General features: G+C 45.2%; 1 protein-coding gene across 2 annotated transcripts in view; it reads right to left on the reverse strand.

Moving 5' to 3' along the window:
* Positions 1-4458: 4458 nt before the first annotated feature.
* The window catches only part of LOC139537773 (protein Shroom1-like), a 36188-nt gene continuing 23356 nt past the window's right edge, over positions 4459-17290 (reverse strand). The window contains exons 2-8 of one of the 2 annotated variants that reach the window (XM_071339539.1): positions 12286-15038; positions 12072-12124; positions 11121-11750; positions 8995-9588; positions 7820-7925; positions 6652-6924; positions 4459-6302 (exon numbers count right to left, since the gene is read on the reverse strand). In XM_071339539.1, the coding sequence (XP_071195640.1) occupies positions 6048-6302; positions 6652-6924; positions 7820-7925; positions 8995-9588; positions 11121-11750; positions 12072-12124; positions 12286-14901 (4527 nt within the window). In that variant the 5' untranslated portion in view covers positions 14902-15038 and the 3' untranslated portion in view covers positions 4459-6047. Of the gene's footprint in view, positions 6303-6651; positions 6925-7819; positions 7926-8994; positions 9592-11120; positions 11751-12071; positions 12125-12285; positions 15039-17290 lie in introns of both variants that reach the window. The other variant, XM_071339538.1, reaches the window with a different exon arrangement.

The raw sequence follows: 17290 nt of genomic DNA on the forward strand, positions 1-17290 counted from the left end.
TCGAATAGCCTAACTTAATCAAATGATAGTGACAGAATTCGATTACTTCCCAAGCAAAGTCAATTGTTTGTCTCAGCCTCTGAATGTCAAATAAGTGAAACAATTATATCCCATATGCATCGGAATCATGTCTTTCCCAAGTATTTTATTGCTTGTTTCCAGCATAAAGCATCGCGGACCAAAGCGCTGTTATAGATCACATTATATAATCGGATCCGTTTTATATTAATCAAAGTCTTCAGCTAACTAGGGGTAGGCCTGTGCTTTTTGCAATTTTCTACAATAAAAAGTAGGCCTATGGCATACCCTCTCATACTCCCTTAATTCGAGTCTTGGTTTTAACTTAACTGCCCTTCCCTGCCGTCTGTCGAACAGGTAACGATGGGCCTAGCTCTTATTTCTTAAATAGGAATAAATAGGCTCCAACACAAAGCCCTCTTGTTGTTAGTAAAGTCTAATTAAAATGAAGATGGTTGAAATGAATTATGCCTACTCGAATTGTCCTACTTTCAGCACCATGAGCTGTCCATTTCTGATTGATTGTGGCACGGCTGCTGCTTCAAGTTTCAGCACCACAACGTAATTTACTCAAATCTGGTTTATTTTGAGGTCAATAACTCTGATAAATAGGCCTACATCATGGGCAATAAACATCTTGTTTTTAATTTAAAAAATTATAGAAGTAGCAAGCTATCAAAGTTGACCTCCGGTCCTCTTCTAATCTTTGGCTCTCCTTATCAAACTGAACAAAACATAGGCTATAGGCTAGTCCCCACGCAAGACTAAGCCGAATCAACAAGCCTTTGACTCTCCTCCTGAACTGCCACCATAGTCCTACACAGCAAAGCCATTGGTTAGGCAGCACACAAAAAAGTTTTTGATCAGAAGAGCAGAGCAGGCCGGGGCTCAGGTTTGGAATATCCATTGCAGTGTTTAATGCAGCCTAGTTTTATTTACACCATCCCAGCAGCTATCTTAGAAATATAACTTTGCTCTGTGTTTCTTCGAGCATGCACTTCTTAGCCTATAGGCTATGGATCATTTGAGACCACACTAAATAGCTTATAGGTGCACTTGATATTGTGCGCCCAGTGGAGATTCAGAGATTAGGGGTGGCATCGATATATAGCCTAATAAGCAACTAATTCTAAAACACTGAGGAATATTGACATTTCATCAATTACAAATGGCATGACCCTCTCCTGGACTAGATTTAAAAAAAATACTCAACCCTCCCCTTAACTGAAATTAAAAAACATGACCCTCCCCCATTTTCTTCCAGGTACACATTATGTAAATGTATCCATCCTTTTCTGTCTTTTTTCTCCAATAAATTTGCTAATATTTCTAAAAACATGTTTTCACTTTGTCATTATGGGGGATTGTGTGTAGATGGGTGAGAAACAAATATATTACATTTATTTAGAATTTGGGCTGTAACAACTAAATGTGGAATAAGTTAAGGGGTATGAATACTTTCTGAAGGCACTGTAGATACAACCATCTACTGAACTCAGGAATCCCAAATATCAGCATGTGAAATGTCTCCCTGTTGGTTTCGTGGCTTCATACAGGCAGCACGAGATTGTGATTCAGCTAACTGAGCGTGGACCCTGAGGCTGAAGAGATGAGAAGTGAACAGGCTTACACAAGCTATGTTCCTGGCATTTTCATGATGTCACCTCCCTCTGTGCCAAGCCAGTTCTCACCCCGTGGTCAGAGCAAATGTTTCCACTGCAGCAAGGCCAGGGGCAAGAAGGACACAGTACTGGGTGCTGTTTAATACACACCATTCACTGGACCTCTACCCACAGTCCAACCGTCACCCCCAGTAGCTTGAATATGAGATCTCAGTCTCTGAAATGTACTGTATCACACAGGTGTTGCCATCCTTGTATGCATTGTGTTTGTCAGTGCAGAATCCCAGTTAGTTGTATGTCCTGTTTGCTACCGTAGGTCTACGCTTAGTGTGATCTCCTCTGGTAACCGTGGGAGTCAGATGAAAGGTACTTTGTGATGGGAAGTGAGATAGTGGTTGGTGTATTCTGGTGTCTCTCCTTCCCCTTGGTTTCTAGAGTGACGTGCCCCAAAAAAATCCAGATTTTTTTTCTGACATTCAGCACCTCATAATAGGCATTTGTTGTTGTTCACTAACAAACTTGGTAGCATTCCAGCAGAGATGCTAACGAGGCCAGAGAACATGGGGCGATGCCTCTCTTCAACACGCCGATCCAATCCCACTGAATTAGAGCAACACAGCCTCTCTCCATATAACATGTAACATATTATGGAAGAGATACAGCAATAACTGTTATTAACTTCTATTAACAGTGTGAATCTGTTCGAGTTGTTTCAAAACGTCTAAACTAGTCAAATGTACTTCAGGACATTTTTATTTAGAGATAGCAAACTCACGGTTTGGTGGAAGGAGAAAGTTTAATGTATTCACAATATAACAAACATCATGGAATTCAAAATTCCAAGCAACAAATGAAGCACTCTCCACAAGGCAAAGAAAACACAAAACAGAGAGGCGACAGTCAGTCAGACACAATGAAGACAGCCAGAGGAAATGCAAGTACAAAGGCTCATTGTCATCACAAGACTGGGATTGATTGAAAACCAATGAACGTGTCATTCATTGTGATCATCTCTCTCTTTAATAGGGTCTCTGTTTCAGTTACAAAACCCTACCCCTACTAAACAAACAATACCTCTTTCAAAAACAGCCCTTTTGTGGGATTTGAAAAAACGTTTTGACAAATGGATAAAAGTGATAAGTTAAACAATAACGCATGTTTACATACATAACAGGAAATAGCATGGGTCTGTTAAACGTAAGAATGTGCACTTCTGTTGGTCCTATGCTGTCTCTCTGTTCCCTACCATTGGTCTTTCGCATGCCTCAGGAATTCCTTCAGGCCATAGAAACAAGACGTCTGAGGCAGAGTCCCACTCACTTAACCGTTGAGGCCGTCCCCTGTACAAAGTTTGTTTACCAAACCGAAATGGACATCGCCGTAAATCTCCAAAGAAATGTTTAGGGTGAGAGTTGAGCCGTATAAATCTTAATATTTTGTGGAAATGTATGTTTGCGTTCTCTTCTCTCCAATCATTTGACATTTCACAAAACAATTCACACCATTCTGTTGATAAACAGTACATTGAATGTCTTTTTTGTTGTTGCTCAAAACTGGATTTTCAGTTCTGCTACCATCACTGCCTGAGGGAGTCCTCAAACAGAAGATCCACACATGGGTGAACGTGATATATAGTCTCACATTGTTATTTCACTGCTGCTCTTTAATTACTTGTTTCTTATTCTTATCCGTATTTTTTTTTAAACTGCATTGTTGGTTAGGGGCTCGTAAGTAAGCATTTGACTGTAAGGTCTATACCTGTTGTATTTGGCGCATGTGATTAATACCATTTTATTTGATATAGTACATGAGCACATGTACACTACATGACCAAAAGTGAACATCTCATTCCAAAATCATGGCCATTAATATGGAGTTGGTTGCCCCTTTGCTGCTATAACAGCCTCCACTCTTATGGGAAGGCTTTCCACTAGATGTTGGAACATTGCTGCGGAGACTTGCTTCCATTCAGCCACAAGGGCATTAGTGAGGTAGGGCGATTAGGCCTGTCTCGCAGTCGGCGTTCCAATTCATCACAAAGGTGTTCGCTGGGGTTGAGGTCAGGGCTCTGAGCAGGCCAGTCAAGTTCTTCCACACCGATCTCAACAAACCATTTATGTATGCACCTCGCTTTGTGCACAATGGCATTGTCATACTGAAACAGGAAAGGGCCTTCCCCAAGATTTCCCTTTACTGGAATTAAGGGGCCTGGCCCAAACCATGGAAAACAGCCCCAGACCATTATTCCTCCTCCACCAAACTTTACAGTTGGCACTACGCATTGGGGCAGATAGCATTCTCCTGGCATCTGCCAAATCCAGATTCGTCCATCACAATGTCAGAAGAGTGATTCATAATTTCAGAGAACGCGTTTCCACTGCTCCATAGTTCAATGGCTGCGAGCTTTATACCATGGTGATTTTAGGCTTGTGTGCAGCTGCTCAGGCATGGAAACCCATTTCATGAAGCTCCAGACAAACAGTTATTGTGTTGACGTTGCTTCCAGAGACAGTGTGGAACTCGGTAGTGGAGTGTGCAACCAAGGACAGACCATTTTTACGCACTATAGCACTAGGCTGTTCTGTGACCTACCACTTTGTGGCTGAGCCGTTGTTGCTCCTACACATTTCCACTTCACATTATCAGTACTTCCAGCTCTAGCAAGGCAGAAATTTGACAAACTGACATGTTGGAAAGGTGGCATCCTATGACGGTGCCACATTGAAAGTCACTGAGCTCTTCAGTAAGGCCATTCTACTGTCAATTTTCTTCTATGGAGATTGCATGGCTGTGTGCTTGATTTAGCCAAAAGAATGAGTAGGTTTTCCAAGGGTTTTTCCTTTATTATTACAACTAGAATAATAGTTAAGACATCAAAGCTATGAAATCACACATACGGAATCAGGTAGTAACCCAAAAAAGTGTTTAACAAAGCAAAATATATTTTACATTTGAGATTCTTCAAATAGTTACCCTTCGCCTTGATGACAGCTTTGCACACTCTTGGCATTCTCTCAACTAGCTGTATGTAGATTATGAGGAGAGCAATACAATATTTATCTGTAAATTAATAGGATTGGGAAAACAAACAAGGACCAAACACAAAGAAAACCCACGGTACTGTTACGCAACAGGAAAAGGCTTCTCTCATCCTAATCCCCTCACAATGAACACATATCAGAGTGCTGCAAGTAAGCCTTGCTGGATCATCATTAAACACAGAATAATAACAGCTCTCTGTGCGTTCACTTGGTCAAATATTCAATAGAAATTAAAACAACAACATTGATCATATCGAAACAGAACGACATCACACAAGACATTAATTATTATGGAAATAATGTCTAAAATGAAGATTTATTGTAGTGCAATGCCACACAAGTCAAAACAAATAAATACGCTCCCTCATGAGGGCTTTTTCTGGGTAAGGCTGACATTGAAGACCACCATAGGGATTCCATATTATTAGAGCGAGAACAGATCCACTGCTTCTTGAGTGCAGTGAGACAGCCTAAAAAATAAAAACATCTGGTGGAAGGAGGTAGAGGACCGACAGGGTTCTTGGGCATTTCATTTTGAATCATTTAAAGTCAGCATAGTTTGTGAGACACAAAGGATATTTCAAGCAAATAATCTGGATTGGAAATGCTTCATTTTAAAGAGGTTTACCTCTTTAGTGGAACTTTGTCATCATGAGACCACAATACATGACTGTAGCCTAAATAGCAATGGTAATACTGTACATAATCGGCCTCGTTGAATGTGCTTATGTACCATATAAAACCCCATAAGGCGGAAAATTCCTCTACAAATCAGTTGAAAAAAATAACATTGGCTGGAGTAAGCTTAGCGCTTGAAATAAGTATTTTCAAAAGAAAACAGAAATGTGCAGTTACATATCAAAGTGCTTTTTTTTCATTCACCTTTTTGGTTTTTATCTATAGTGCCTTCATTTTAAATGCATAAAAAAAAAACTACAAATATATGGAGATTAAATCTACCGCTTATTTTGACAGATATACAGCATTTATCACCCTCTTTCAGGCTCTGACAGACACATACAGTCTAGTATGAATGATGAACAAGACCACAAGGCCAGAATACAATCCTAAAGCTTATTTTATATATATATATGTTTTTTTAAATTGCAGGCAGAGGTGAAAAGGACATGAAATGAAAAGTGATAAAAGGTGATGTACAGGACATTCCACATTGTAGTCCTAACTTCAACACCCTTCTAAGACACATATATTCCTTATACATACTATACATATGGACACCCATGTGATTGTGCTGGCTGGTAACAACCCAGGATGGAGGAAGCAGAGGGGATTCAGGGCTCTATAAGCCCAGAGAGGTGATGGATGGCTGGGGGAGATGAGTAGAGTGGGGACCTAGTGGTGGTCCTCATGGAGGGAGGGTGTTGAGCAGGGACTCCAGCTGCTCTTCCCCCAGACGCTGCGTCTCATCTAGGTCCTTCATCCTGATGAGGAGCGAGGCCTTGGTCTGGACGAAGCGCCGGTAGTCCTGGAGCTGCTCGGCTGTCAGGCAGCGAGACAGGAAGTTACACACCATCTGCTCCCGTCTGTCCAGGTTGTCCTTCAGGTCTTTGGCGTCCTCCCGCTGCTTACACAGTAGACGGTGACGGCTGTCCAGAGAATCCTGCCAAGGGATAAAAAAAAAGATTGGATGAAATTAAGCACAACATTCCCTAAAATGTTTAATCATTATCCAATGTGTACTAGTAGTGTAAATGGAAAGGCGTTTTGCTGTTCATGGTGCAGTATTTCTTTAGGTCAACAGAGGGCAGGGCAGATAGAAATGTGCATGGAAACTGGTTGAGTTTCAGTGACTCAATGTAAATACCAGCACTGCTGATAGCAGCAGAAAATACAATGCACTAAAACACACTCAATAAACAGGACAGTCAATGTGAAATTCACAGAAAATAATTCAACTATGAGCCTATTGAATGCACATCTGTTCAAAGCATGACTACAGTCTCTCTCACTTTCTCCTCTGCGTCTGTGTGCTGGTCCACGGTACTCAAGGCGTTCTGCACGCGGGCTAGCCGGGCGGACAGACACAGCAGCAGGCTAACCACGCGCTCCAAGTCTCCTACGAACAGGCTGTAGCGCTCCACCTCCACCGCTGTACAGTGCTCCCGAACCAGGGCCTCCACGGCCTCGCCACGCATCCCGTTCTCCTCCACCTCCACCTGCAGGGCACCACGGGGCTCCCCCAAGGCCAGCAGGCGCTCCTCAATACATGCCACTAGCAGCCTCTGTAGGAAGGGGAGGGAATTGGGGAGTTTGAGAGAGAACACTATACATTACAATACAGTCTGCTTGTGGGTGTGTGATTTGTGCAAGAGAAAGAGAGGAGACATAAGGCTTGTCACGGTCAACTCAAAACAAACAGGATATAAGGTAGGAGTCTGACAGTTTCTGGCATCTCAATAATCTGGTCAGACGTTAAGCTGATGCCAAACATAGTTAAACTGCATCCAGGGCACAGTTTTCAAAATGTTTTATCCAGAATGATACAGATTCTGTAATCCTCTTTTTTGCTATCCAAGATCAGCACCATCTGGCATTTTGAGCCAGTTTGAGAAATAACCCGATAGGATCCTTTCTGACCCAGACACCACAATATCACACAATCCACATTTTCAGTTTTGAACAGGCCTCCACCTCGCCATCTACTGGGCAGGTTGTGGTACTACTTTCCAACTCAACAAAACAAAGCTGATTCAACTACATGAATAAAGGTTGATAAAAATATATATTTAAAAAAAACATACAATCCTGATTAAAGCTCAGATTGGATTACCAAATCGTTATCCTATCCAGAGGATCAGAATATAACTTTTCAGTTTTGAAAAACCCAATTCTAACCTTTAATCCTATCCGATTGGAAAACTTTTGAAAAACTGGGCCCTGATGATATTCAGATCACATGAGGTTGGTATCTGGAGCAGAAAAAGTGGAATGTTATCAAACACATGGTTTCCATGGTTTCCAGGTGTTTGCTGCCATTCCATTGGCTCCGTTCCAGACATTATTATGATCCGTTCTCCCCTCGGCAGACTCCACTGATTCAGATGACATCAACTGGAAGAGATCAAGTAAATACACTTCTATTACAACAACAACAACAAAAATGCAGAGCTAAATTACCTTCTTCTCTGTGACATCCATCTTGCTTAGTGGCTCTGGTTGGGGTTGGACTTTCTCATCAACAGGAGATGTGGGAGGTGCTTCAGGATCATCCACTGTTTTAGAGCTTTAGGAAGACACACACAGTGATATTGATGTATATGGATGAGATCAACCTTGGAATAATGTCCATGCATCTTTAGCCATGCATTTGTCTTTACATGGACACGTGTCTTTTAATCTATCCAGGTGCAGTGACGTAACACCTGCTGATCCAGGACGTGGCCATCAGACACCTGAACAGTACAACGTAACACCTGCTGATCCAGGACGTGGCCACCAGACACCTGAACAGTACAACGTAACACCTGCTGATCCAGGACGTGGCCACCAGACACCTGAACAGTACAACGTAACACCTGCTGATCCAGGACGTGGCCACCAGACACCTGAACAGTACAACGTAACACCTGCTGATCCAGGACGTGGCCACCAGACACCTGAACAGTACAACGTAACACCTGCTGATCCAGGACGTGGCCATCAGACACCTGAACAGTACAACGTAACACCTGCTGATCCAGGACGTGGCCATCAGACACCTGAACAGTACAACGTAACACCTGCTGATCCAGGACGTGGCCATCAGACACCTGAACAGTACAACGTAACACCTGCTGATCCAGGACGTGGCCATCAGACACCTGAACAGTACAACGTAACACCTGCTGATCCAGGACGTGGCCATCAGACACCTGAACAGTACAACGTAACACCTGCTGATCCAGGACGTGGCCATCAGACACCTGAACAGTACAACGTAACACCTGCTGATCCAGGACGTGGCCATCAGACACCTGAACAGTACAACGTAACACCTGCTGATCCAGGACGTGGCCATCAGACACCTGAACAGTACAACGTAACACCTGCTGATCCAGGACGTGGCCATCAGACACCTGAACAGTACAACGTAACACCTGCTGATCCAGGACGTGGCCATCAGACACCTGAACAGTACAACGTAACACCTGCTGATCCAGGACGTGGCCATCAGACACCTGAACAGTACAACGTAACACCTGCTGATCCAGGACGTGGCCACCAGACACCTGAACAGTACAACGTAACACCTGCTGATCCAGGACGTGGCCATCAGACACCTGAACAGTACAACGTAACACTGAGATACTCACCCGTCAGCAGCATGCAGTGTCATGCTGTCTCTCTGCTTCTTCTTATAGTGCTCCTCCATCAGCAGAGTGTCTTCTGACAGTAGATGCTCCATCAGCATCAGCGCCGTCTTACGATTGGTCAACGGGTACAGCACCCGTGCCAGCGATTGGTCCGCTGTGACCACCACCTCCACCAGCTCTTTCCACTTTGTCTCCTCGGTGGTGGGTGTCTTTTCTGGGCTCGCCGTCTCTCCTGCTGGGGTCTCCTCCTCCTCCTCCTTCTTGGTTTCCATGTCTTCTCCTGGGTGTTGGCCCTCTCCACTCTGGCAGGTGTCAGGGACTGGTGTGGTGGAGGAAGTTGTAAGGGGCTCACTAGCTGCTGGAGCACGGGCTAGAGTTGGAGTCTCTCCCGCGGTCAGATTATCAGAAAGGGCTGGGCCCTCGTCCTCCACTTGGCTCCCTGGTTCAGGTGGTATGACGCACAGAGTCGGGTCTGTGGTGACTCCACAGCTCAGGGAGACTTCTTGAGAGGCCTCGGGCTGAGGAGTCTCAATGGGCTCGTCCACTGACTGCTCTCTCTCCACAGTGTGTTGTATAGGAGGGGCAGTTTTCACACTGCTGGAATAAGAGAGATATTAGAAAACGGAATATCAACAGTGATCAATAGCCATTGTTACTTTATACAGTGCCCTCCACTAATATTGGCACCCTTGGTAAATATGAGCAAAACAGGCTGTAAAACAAATCTGTTTGTTTATCTTCTTGGTCTTTCCATTCAAAATCTTCACAAAAGTCTAACTTTTAAAAATAAATTCTTAACATAAAACAAATATTTTTCTCAAATATGTGTGCCACAATTATTTTCTCCTGTAATGGGTAATGAGGTTGGAGAACACATGGCAAGGGATCTGAGACCATTCCTCCATACAGAATCTCCAGATCCTTCAGACTCCGAGGTCCCCGCTTTAGGACTCTCCTCAGCTCATCCCACAGGTTATCTATGGGGTTTAGGTCAGGGGACTGGGATGGCAAAACCTTGATTCTGTGGTCAGTGAACCATTTTTGTGTTGATGTGGAGGTGTGCTTTGGTTCATTGTCCTGCTGGAAGATCGAACCAAGGCCCAGTTAAACCTTCCTAGCAGAGGCAGTCAGGTTTTGATTTAATATCTGCTGGTACTTGGAGTCCATGATATTATGTTTCCTAACAAGTTGTCAAGGTCCTTTGGAAGAAAAACATGCCCACAACAAAGATAAACCACCATACTTCACAGTAGGGATGAGGTACTTTTCTGCATGGATATCTTTCGGTCTACTCCAAACTCACCTCTGGTGTTTGTTTCCAAAAAGCTCTATTTTGGTCTCATCTGACCATAGAACCTGGTCCCATTGAAAGTTCCAGTAACGTTTGGCAAACTGTAGGCGCTTGAGTTTGTTTTTATGGCAACCCTCCCAAACATCTTGTGGTTACGTAGGTGGCGTCTGATTGTAGTTTGAGACTTTCTGACCCCAAGACCCAACTAACGTCTGCAATTCTCCAGGCCGATTGTTAACATCTCCAGTTGCTTTAAACTTCTTAAATTATTGCCCTGATAGTGGAAATGTGTGTTTTCAACCGCTGAGCAATTTTCTCATAGCCATTTCCTGATCTGTGCAGCTCAACAACCTTTTGTCGCACATCATTACCTTATTCTCGGTTCTTTCGCATAGTGATGGATGCCTATGGGAACTTGGCCTGTATGTCACCTCATATTTATACCCCAGTGAAACAGGATGTCATGGCTTACCACTTAAGTATTCCTAATCACTCAAGTGAACTTAAAAACATAAAATAAGAATGTGAATATACTTTAGTTAGATTTTACGCATAATCATTTTTATGGGTGCCAATAATTGTGGCACACATGTTTTGGAGAAAAATATTTATTTCACATTTCTTTTTTTTCAATCATTTTACTTCAATTAAAAAGGTTTGATTTTTTGAATGAAGACCAAGAGGATAAACAGCAAAGACATTTTTTTTTACAGCCCGTTATGCTCATATTTACCAATGGTGCCAATATAAGTAGAGGGCACTGTACATTAACATTGACTTAATGAGAATTTTGTTTGGAGAGCGAGGGTCACTTTATCATAATATAGTCACATACTTGGAGCCAGTCTTGCTCTCGCCAGTGCCCCTGGGATGGGTATGTATGGAGGGAAAAGTTGAGGTGGACTTGACCAATCTCTCACTGGACTGCTGACCATTAGGGGACGGTGGGAGTGGGACATCGCAGGAGAGCCCAGTGGTCTCCACCACCTCTTTAACCAAAGGGACAAAGTTGTATGATCCAGGGGACCCATCTGAACGAGCCCTGACCTGAGACGAGGTGTTTGATACTGGGGAGTTAGCCGTAGTGGACTCCCTGGTGCTTTTTGTCATCTCCCTACTTTTCTCCCTACTGCCCAGCTGTGGTGCAGAGTCCTGCTTGAAGAGGGGCTTCCTCTGGGTCTGCCCCTGGGCTCTCTCCTGGCTCTCGCTGAAGGACGATACGCTGCTTTTTTCCTGGACTGGTCCTGGGGCCCCCTGCCTGCGGTGGAGCTGCTCCGAGCTCTTACTGAGTACTGAGGAGCTGCTGACCTGGGACACACCCAACTCCTCCATGGACTTTCCCCGCTTGACCACCATCCGGACCCGCCGACCCATCACCCGGACCCGCTGACCCTCAGGGACTAACATCGCTTGGTCTCTCCTTACCACCACACTCTCCTCATCCACTGGCCTCTGAGTCTGAGCACTGAAAAGTTATACAGAGATTGTGATGAGCTAGAGATGCTTTGGAGATTTACGTTCCTGGTTCCACTCAGATATTCTATGCCTTTATCTTACCCTAACCATAGCTGATGAAAAAAATAATCCCTGAACATAGCTGATGAAAAAAAGACTCCCTGAACATAGCTGAAATGAAGTTTAGAATGGAATGTTGGTATATGGGTGTTCACGTTCAGTGCTGCAATAAATCACATCTGAGAAAACATCCATGTTCAACAGCATGGCATACAGTAAATCTTACAGGCGCAGATACTCCCACTTTCACAAACAATCGAGGGCAACATACCTGGACGTGTCCATAGTATTGACTGGTGATGGATCATTCATGTAGTTGTGACCCTGTAGCCAAACATACCAAGAATCCCCATTCATAACACCCTTTGAACATCTGTGTTACATTCAGTAAAGTGACATGGTCCTCTATAAAACTCAATACAATCCTACAAATCCTATTAAATTATTTTAAATGCAATAATATCAAGAGTACTGATGAGGCTTACCTGAAATGCATGAGGTGTTGAGGTGAAGTGGTTTCTGAACAACTCAGGTGGTTCTGGTTGGTCCAGAAGACTCTCCTCAGAGGCAGACTTCCCCTGAGAGGGGCTGGGTGACTCTCTCCAGCTAGCCTGGTGGGAATGACCTCCGGACTGAGAGGAGCTGAACTGGGCATACTTCATGGAGCTGGAGGTCGAGTCCAGGACGCATCCAGCGGAATGGGGCCTGTACAGCTTCCTCTTGGGGCCTCCTTTATTCCCAGACTGAGGCTTGGGACCCCAGTCAGATGGCTTCCCAGCCATGGAGTGCCTCTGTTTGGGGGATTGAGAGGCTTGAGGGGCAGGCTGCTGGGGCTCAGCCACCTTGAGGCCCGTCTTGCGCTCCATGTAGGCCACCAGGGCCTTGTGATGGAGGTGCTGCAGGGAGGTCTTGGAGAGGCTGGAGGTGGACAGGGCCCTGCCTTTGGTCTCAAACATCTTCCTCCTAGCTGCCACCAGGCCCTGTTCTCCCAGCTCCTCCTCATCGCCTGAGAGTACCAGCAATCCTACTTCACCCGAGTCACCCAGCTGGTTCAGCTTCTCCGGCTCTGAGTAGCACAGCTTCTTCTGCTCTGGAGTCAGACGCCTCCTGCTCCCGATACGAGCCAACTGAGGCTGGGCAACGTTCGCTGGCTTCCCGTTCTCCTTTTCACAGTCCTCCACCACACTCTCTTTCTCAACCTCCTTCAGCATTTCCTTTATGTCCTCCTTATCTGTCCCCTCGGAGTGTGTTGGGGAGGGGGTGAGTGTGTCTGCTGAGGTCTCAGAGTCCTGTGAAGAGGAGACTGTGTGAAGTACCGTGGGCCTGAGCTCAGGCCTCTGCCTCCCTCTGTGGGGCCAGGACAGCTGCAGGTCACTCCTCTTAAAGGAGGTCTCCCTGAGGACCTTATCTTGGGCCCCCTTCAGTTTCTCCTTGTAGTACTTCTTAAAGGAGTCGTCCAGCGTGTTGCAGGGGTGGGTGATAGCCTCCGCGCTCTCCTCCTTGGATGTTTCACCCTGTGATGTCCTATCACTACAGCTAACGGGAGCTTGCCTTTCCTGATGAGCAGCATTGAGGCCTGCATCTTCACCTTGCATACCGACCTCAATGTCATTTTTGGGCTTCAAATTCAAATTTAGGGCCGCCCTGTTGGCTCCAGTGAGGTGGTACAGCAGCGGGGTGTTTTCCTTGTTGATCTTCTGGCTGGCAACGCCTCCTAATGGCCGCCTCCTCCCTGCGTTGACTTGTTCGTCTCTCTTGTGGTGGGTGGCATGCCCCATGCTGATTGGTGGAGGGACTTCCTGGTTGTGGGAATTTGATAACAGCGGACAGTTCTCCTCTGGGCCGCAGGAGAAGATGTGGTGGTTGGGGCTGTGATGCCTGCCGATCTCTCTGCTCTGGACCTTGAGACTTTGTTGTAAAGCATCGGAACTGCGGGAGCGCTGGTTTAAAATGTGAGAGGGGCCATATGAAATCCTACTCTGAGTCTGTTTCGCCTCATCTTGGCTTCTGGAGTTTATATCTTGACTCTTGGTGTAAAACTCCCTGACATCGGTTGTTGTGGTGTCATGGGTGATAGAGTGCCTCTGTTGGGTGTTCCTGAACATGTGGTCCATGGTGCTGTGCAACCTCTCCCTGTCCACAGGCTCGGACACAGGGCTCTCACTGCCTTCCTCTGACACACACAGAGAGCCATGCTTCAGACTGGACTCTGACGACTTACAAACACCTGTAACGAAGTAGAACTGGCCCTTGTGTTGGATGCTGCTGTTGACCATGTTCTGTGCCACATGCAAGGGGATGGCAGATTGTGGTGGCTCCGGCAGGAGGGACCCGCGGGGCTCTTGCACTCTCTTACGGTGACTCTCCGAATGGCCGCCACCGGCACTACCAGCCTGCTGATTAGGGTGCTGCTCAGGCTGACTCGTGCGAGGGGGTGATCGGCTTAAGACGTTTGCTGACGTTTGCTGCTCAGGGTTCATATCCGTGTGGTCAGAGTTGACTGGGTCCCTGTGAAAGGGCTGTGAGGCCCGACGACCATAGATTAGGTCAGGCCTGAGACAGGCAGCATCAGGATTAGCTGTCCGGAGTCGTGGAGGAGACCTGTCTGCCAGCTGGCCCTCGGGACTGTGCTGCGCCCTGCAGTTCTCCAGGTTCCTTGTGGCTATGAAGCTGTCCAGGCGGTCGGGGGGCTGAGGCGGCTGAGGAGGGAGTGGCGGCTTTTCTTGATTCTGATCACAGTACTGTGTTGCACTCAGGCAGCCATTGTTGTTTCGATACTGGTTTGAGATGGCCTCCATGGAGCGGTAGAGCTGATCCATGCTCTTGGCGTCAGAGTCGAGGACGTTGGGGTGGTAGATGGCCTTCACATACTTCAGGTCGGCATAGTGCAGGCTGTGGTGCTGGAGGTCATCTGGAAGGAAGTCTGGGGCGTTGGAGCCCCCAGAGAAGGAGCTGTAGGCCGAGTCGCCCTTGCCGTGGTGGTATGTGAACTGGTCGATGCTGCTGGTGGACTTGGCTGGGGAGAGCCGACTCAATGGTAGGCTCAGAGGGTGCAGGTCCAGGTTGCTCATTTTCTCCAAGTTTAAATTATAGGAATCCATCTGGCTTTGGAAACTGAAGCGTGGACACAGGTGAAATGGAGGTGACACTGACACATTCACCTTCAGTCTTTCACTTGAGAACTCAGGGTCATTTTCTGCCTTCTAAGATTCTTCAGTAGTGTGCTTCTTGAATAACTCTTGGAAAACAAAGAAGAGCAAAAACAGAAGGGTTATCTTAACAGAAATTAAATGTTATTTAACATGCTCCTTTTCCTCCTCCTACAGCTGGGAGGTGTGGAAAACCCAACCCAAATATAGTTTTTTCTTGCCAACAGAAAACTCATAGGAAATGAGCTGCTTTCTCAGCGTAGCGGACTGTGTTGACTACTAATACTATGTTTGTGTTAGATTCTCAACATGGCATGTCAACTGGGGCAACAACACCGCTAGATCAAAAGGTACAACCACAGAGCCTTTAATCTACACGCAATTAAAGAAGTTCTCAGAGGATTGCAGGGTTTTTCTGCATACAATTTCATAATTATACATATATTTTTTTTTACGGTGTAACACTTGGATAGGACACATTTCTATCAGGGGTGCAGTGTTTCCCTATTCCCTATATTCATTTAACAGTACTCCAAAAAATATTTATACATACCCGTTCAAAAGTTTGGGGTCACTTAGAAATGTCCTTGTTTTTAAAAGAATAGCACATTTTTTGTCCATTAAAATAACACCAAATTGATCAGAAATACAGTGTAGACATTGTTAATGTCGTAAATGACTATTGTAGCTGGAAACGGCTGATTTTTCAAATGGAATATCTACATAGGCATACAGAGGCCCATTATCAGCAACCATCACTCCTGTGTTCCAATGGCACGTTGTGTTAGCTAATCCAAGTTTATAATTTTAAAAAGGCTAATTGATCATTAGAAAACCCTTTTGCAATTATCGTAGCACAGCTGAAAACTGTTGTCCTGATCAAAGAATAAAAGAAGAATAAAAACTGGCCTTCTTTAGACTGGTTGAGAATCTGGAGCCTCAGCATTTTTGGGTTCGATTACAGGCTCAAAATGCCCAGAAACAAAGACCTTTCTTCTGAAACTCGTCAGTCTATTCTTGTTCTGAGAAATTAAGGCTATTCCATGCGAGAAATTGCCAAGAAACTGAAGATCAGGTACAACGCTGTGTACTACTCCCTTCACAGAACAGTGTGAACTGGCTCTAACCAGAATAGAAAGAGGAGTGGGAGGTTCCGGTGCACAACTGAGTAAGAGGACAAGTACATTAGTGTGTCTAGTTTGAGAAACAGACGCCTCACAAGTCCTCAACTGACAGCTTCATTAAATAGTATCCGCAAAACACCAGTCTCAATGTCAACAGTGAAGAGGCGACTCCGGGATGCTGGCCTTCTAGCCAGAGTTCCTCTGTCCAGTGTCTGTGTTCTTTTGCCCATCTTTAGATTTTATTTTTATTGGCCAGTCTGAGATCCGGCTTTTTCTTTGCAACTCTGCCTAGAAGGCCAGCATCCCGGAGTCGTCTCTTCATTGTTGACGTTGAGACTGGTGTTTTGCAGGTACTATTTAATATAGAAAAACAGAAATACCTTATTTACATAAGTATTCAGACCCTTTGCTGTGAGACTCGAAAACGAGCTCAGGCGCATCCTGTTTCCATTGATCATCCTGGAGATGTTTCTACAACTTGGAGTCCACCTGTGGTAAATTCAATTGATTGGACATGATTTGGAAAGGCGTACACACACACCTTTTAAGGTTCCACAGTTGACAGTGCATGTCAGAGCAAAAACCAAGCCATGAGGTCGAAGGAATTGTCCGTAGAGCTCAGAGACAGGATTGTGTCGAGGCACAGATCTGGGGAAGGGTACCCAAACATTTCTGCAACATTGAAGGTCCCCAAGAACACAGTGGCCTCCATCATTCTTAAATGGAAGAAGTTTGGAACCACCGCCCGGCCAAACTGAGCAATCGGGGGAGAAGGGCCTTGGTCAGGGAGGTGAGCAACCTTCCAGAAGGACAACCATCTCTGCATCACTACACCAATCAGGCCTTTATGGTAGAGGCCAGACGGAAGCCACTCCTCAGTAAAAGGCACATGACAGCCAGCTTGGAGTCAAGACTCTCAGACCATGAGAAACAAGATTCACTGGTCTGATGAAACCAAGATTGAACTATTTGGCCTGAATGCCAAGCACCACGTCTGGAGGAAACCTGCAGAGAAGAATAAAATACAGGTGTACCAAGCTTGTAGCGTCATACCAAAGACAACGCTGTAATCACTGCCAAAAGTTCTTCAACAAAGTACTGAGTAAAGAGTCTGAATACTTGTGTAAATGTAATATTTTTTTTATTTGTAATAAATTAGTAAAATTGTCTAAACCCGTTTTTGCTTTGTTATTTAGGGTATTGTGTGTAGATTCAGG

The sequence above is a fragment of the Salvelinus alpinus genome, chromosome 13 (genome assembly GCF_045679555.1).
Source record: "Salvelinus alpinus chromosome 13, SLU_Salpinus.1, whole genome shotgun sequence".
NCBI classification, from domain to species: Eukaryota; Metazoa; Chordata; class Actinopteri; order Salmoniformes; family Salmonidae; genus Salvelinus; species Salvelinus alpinus.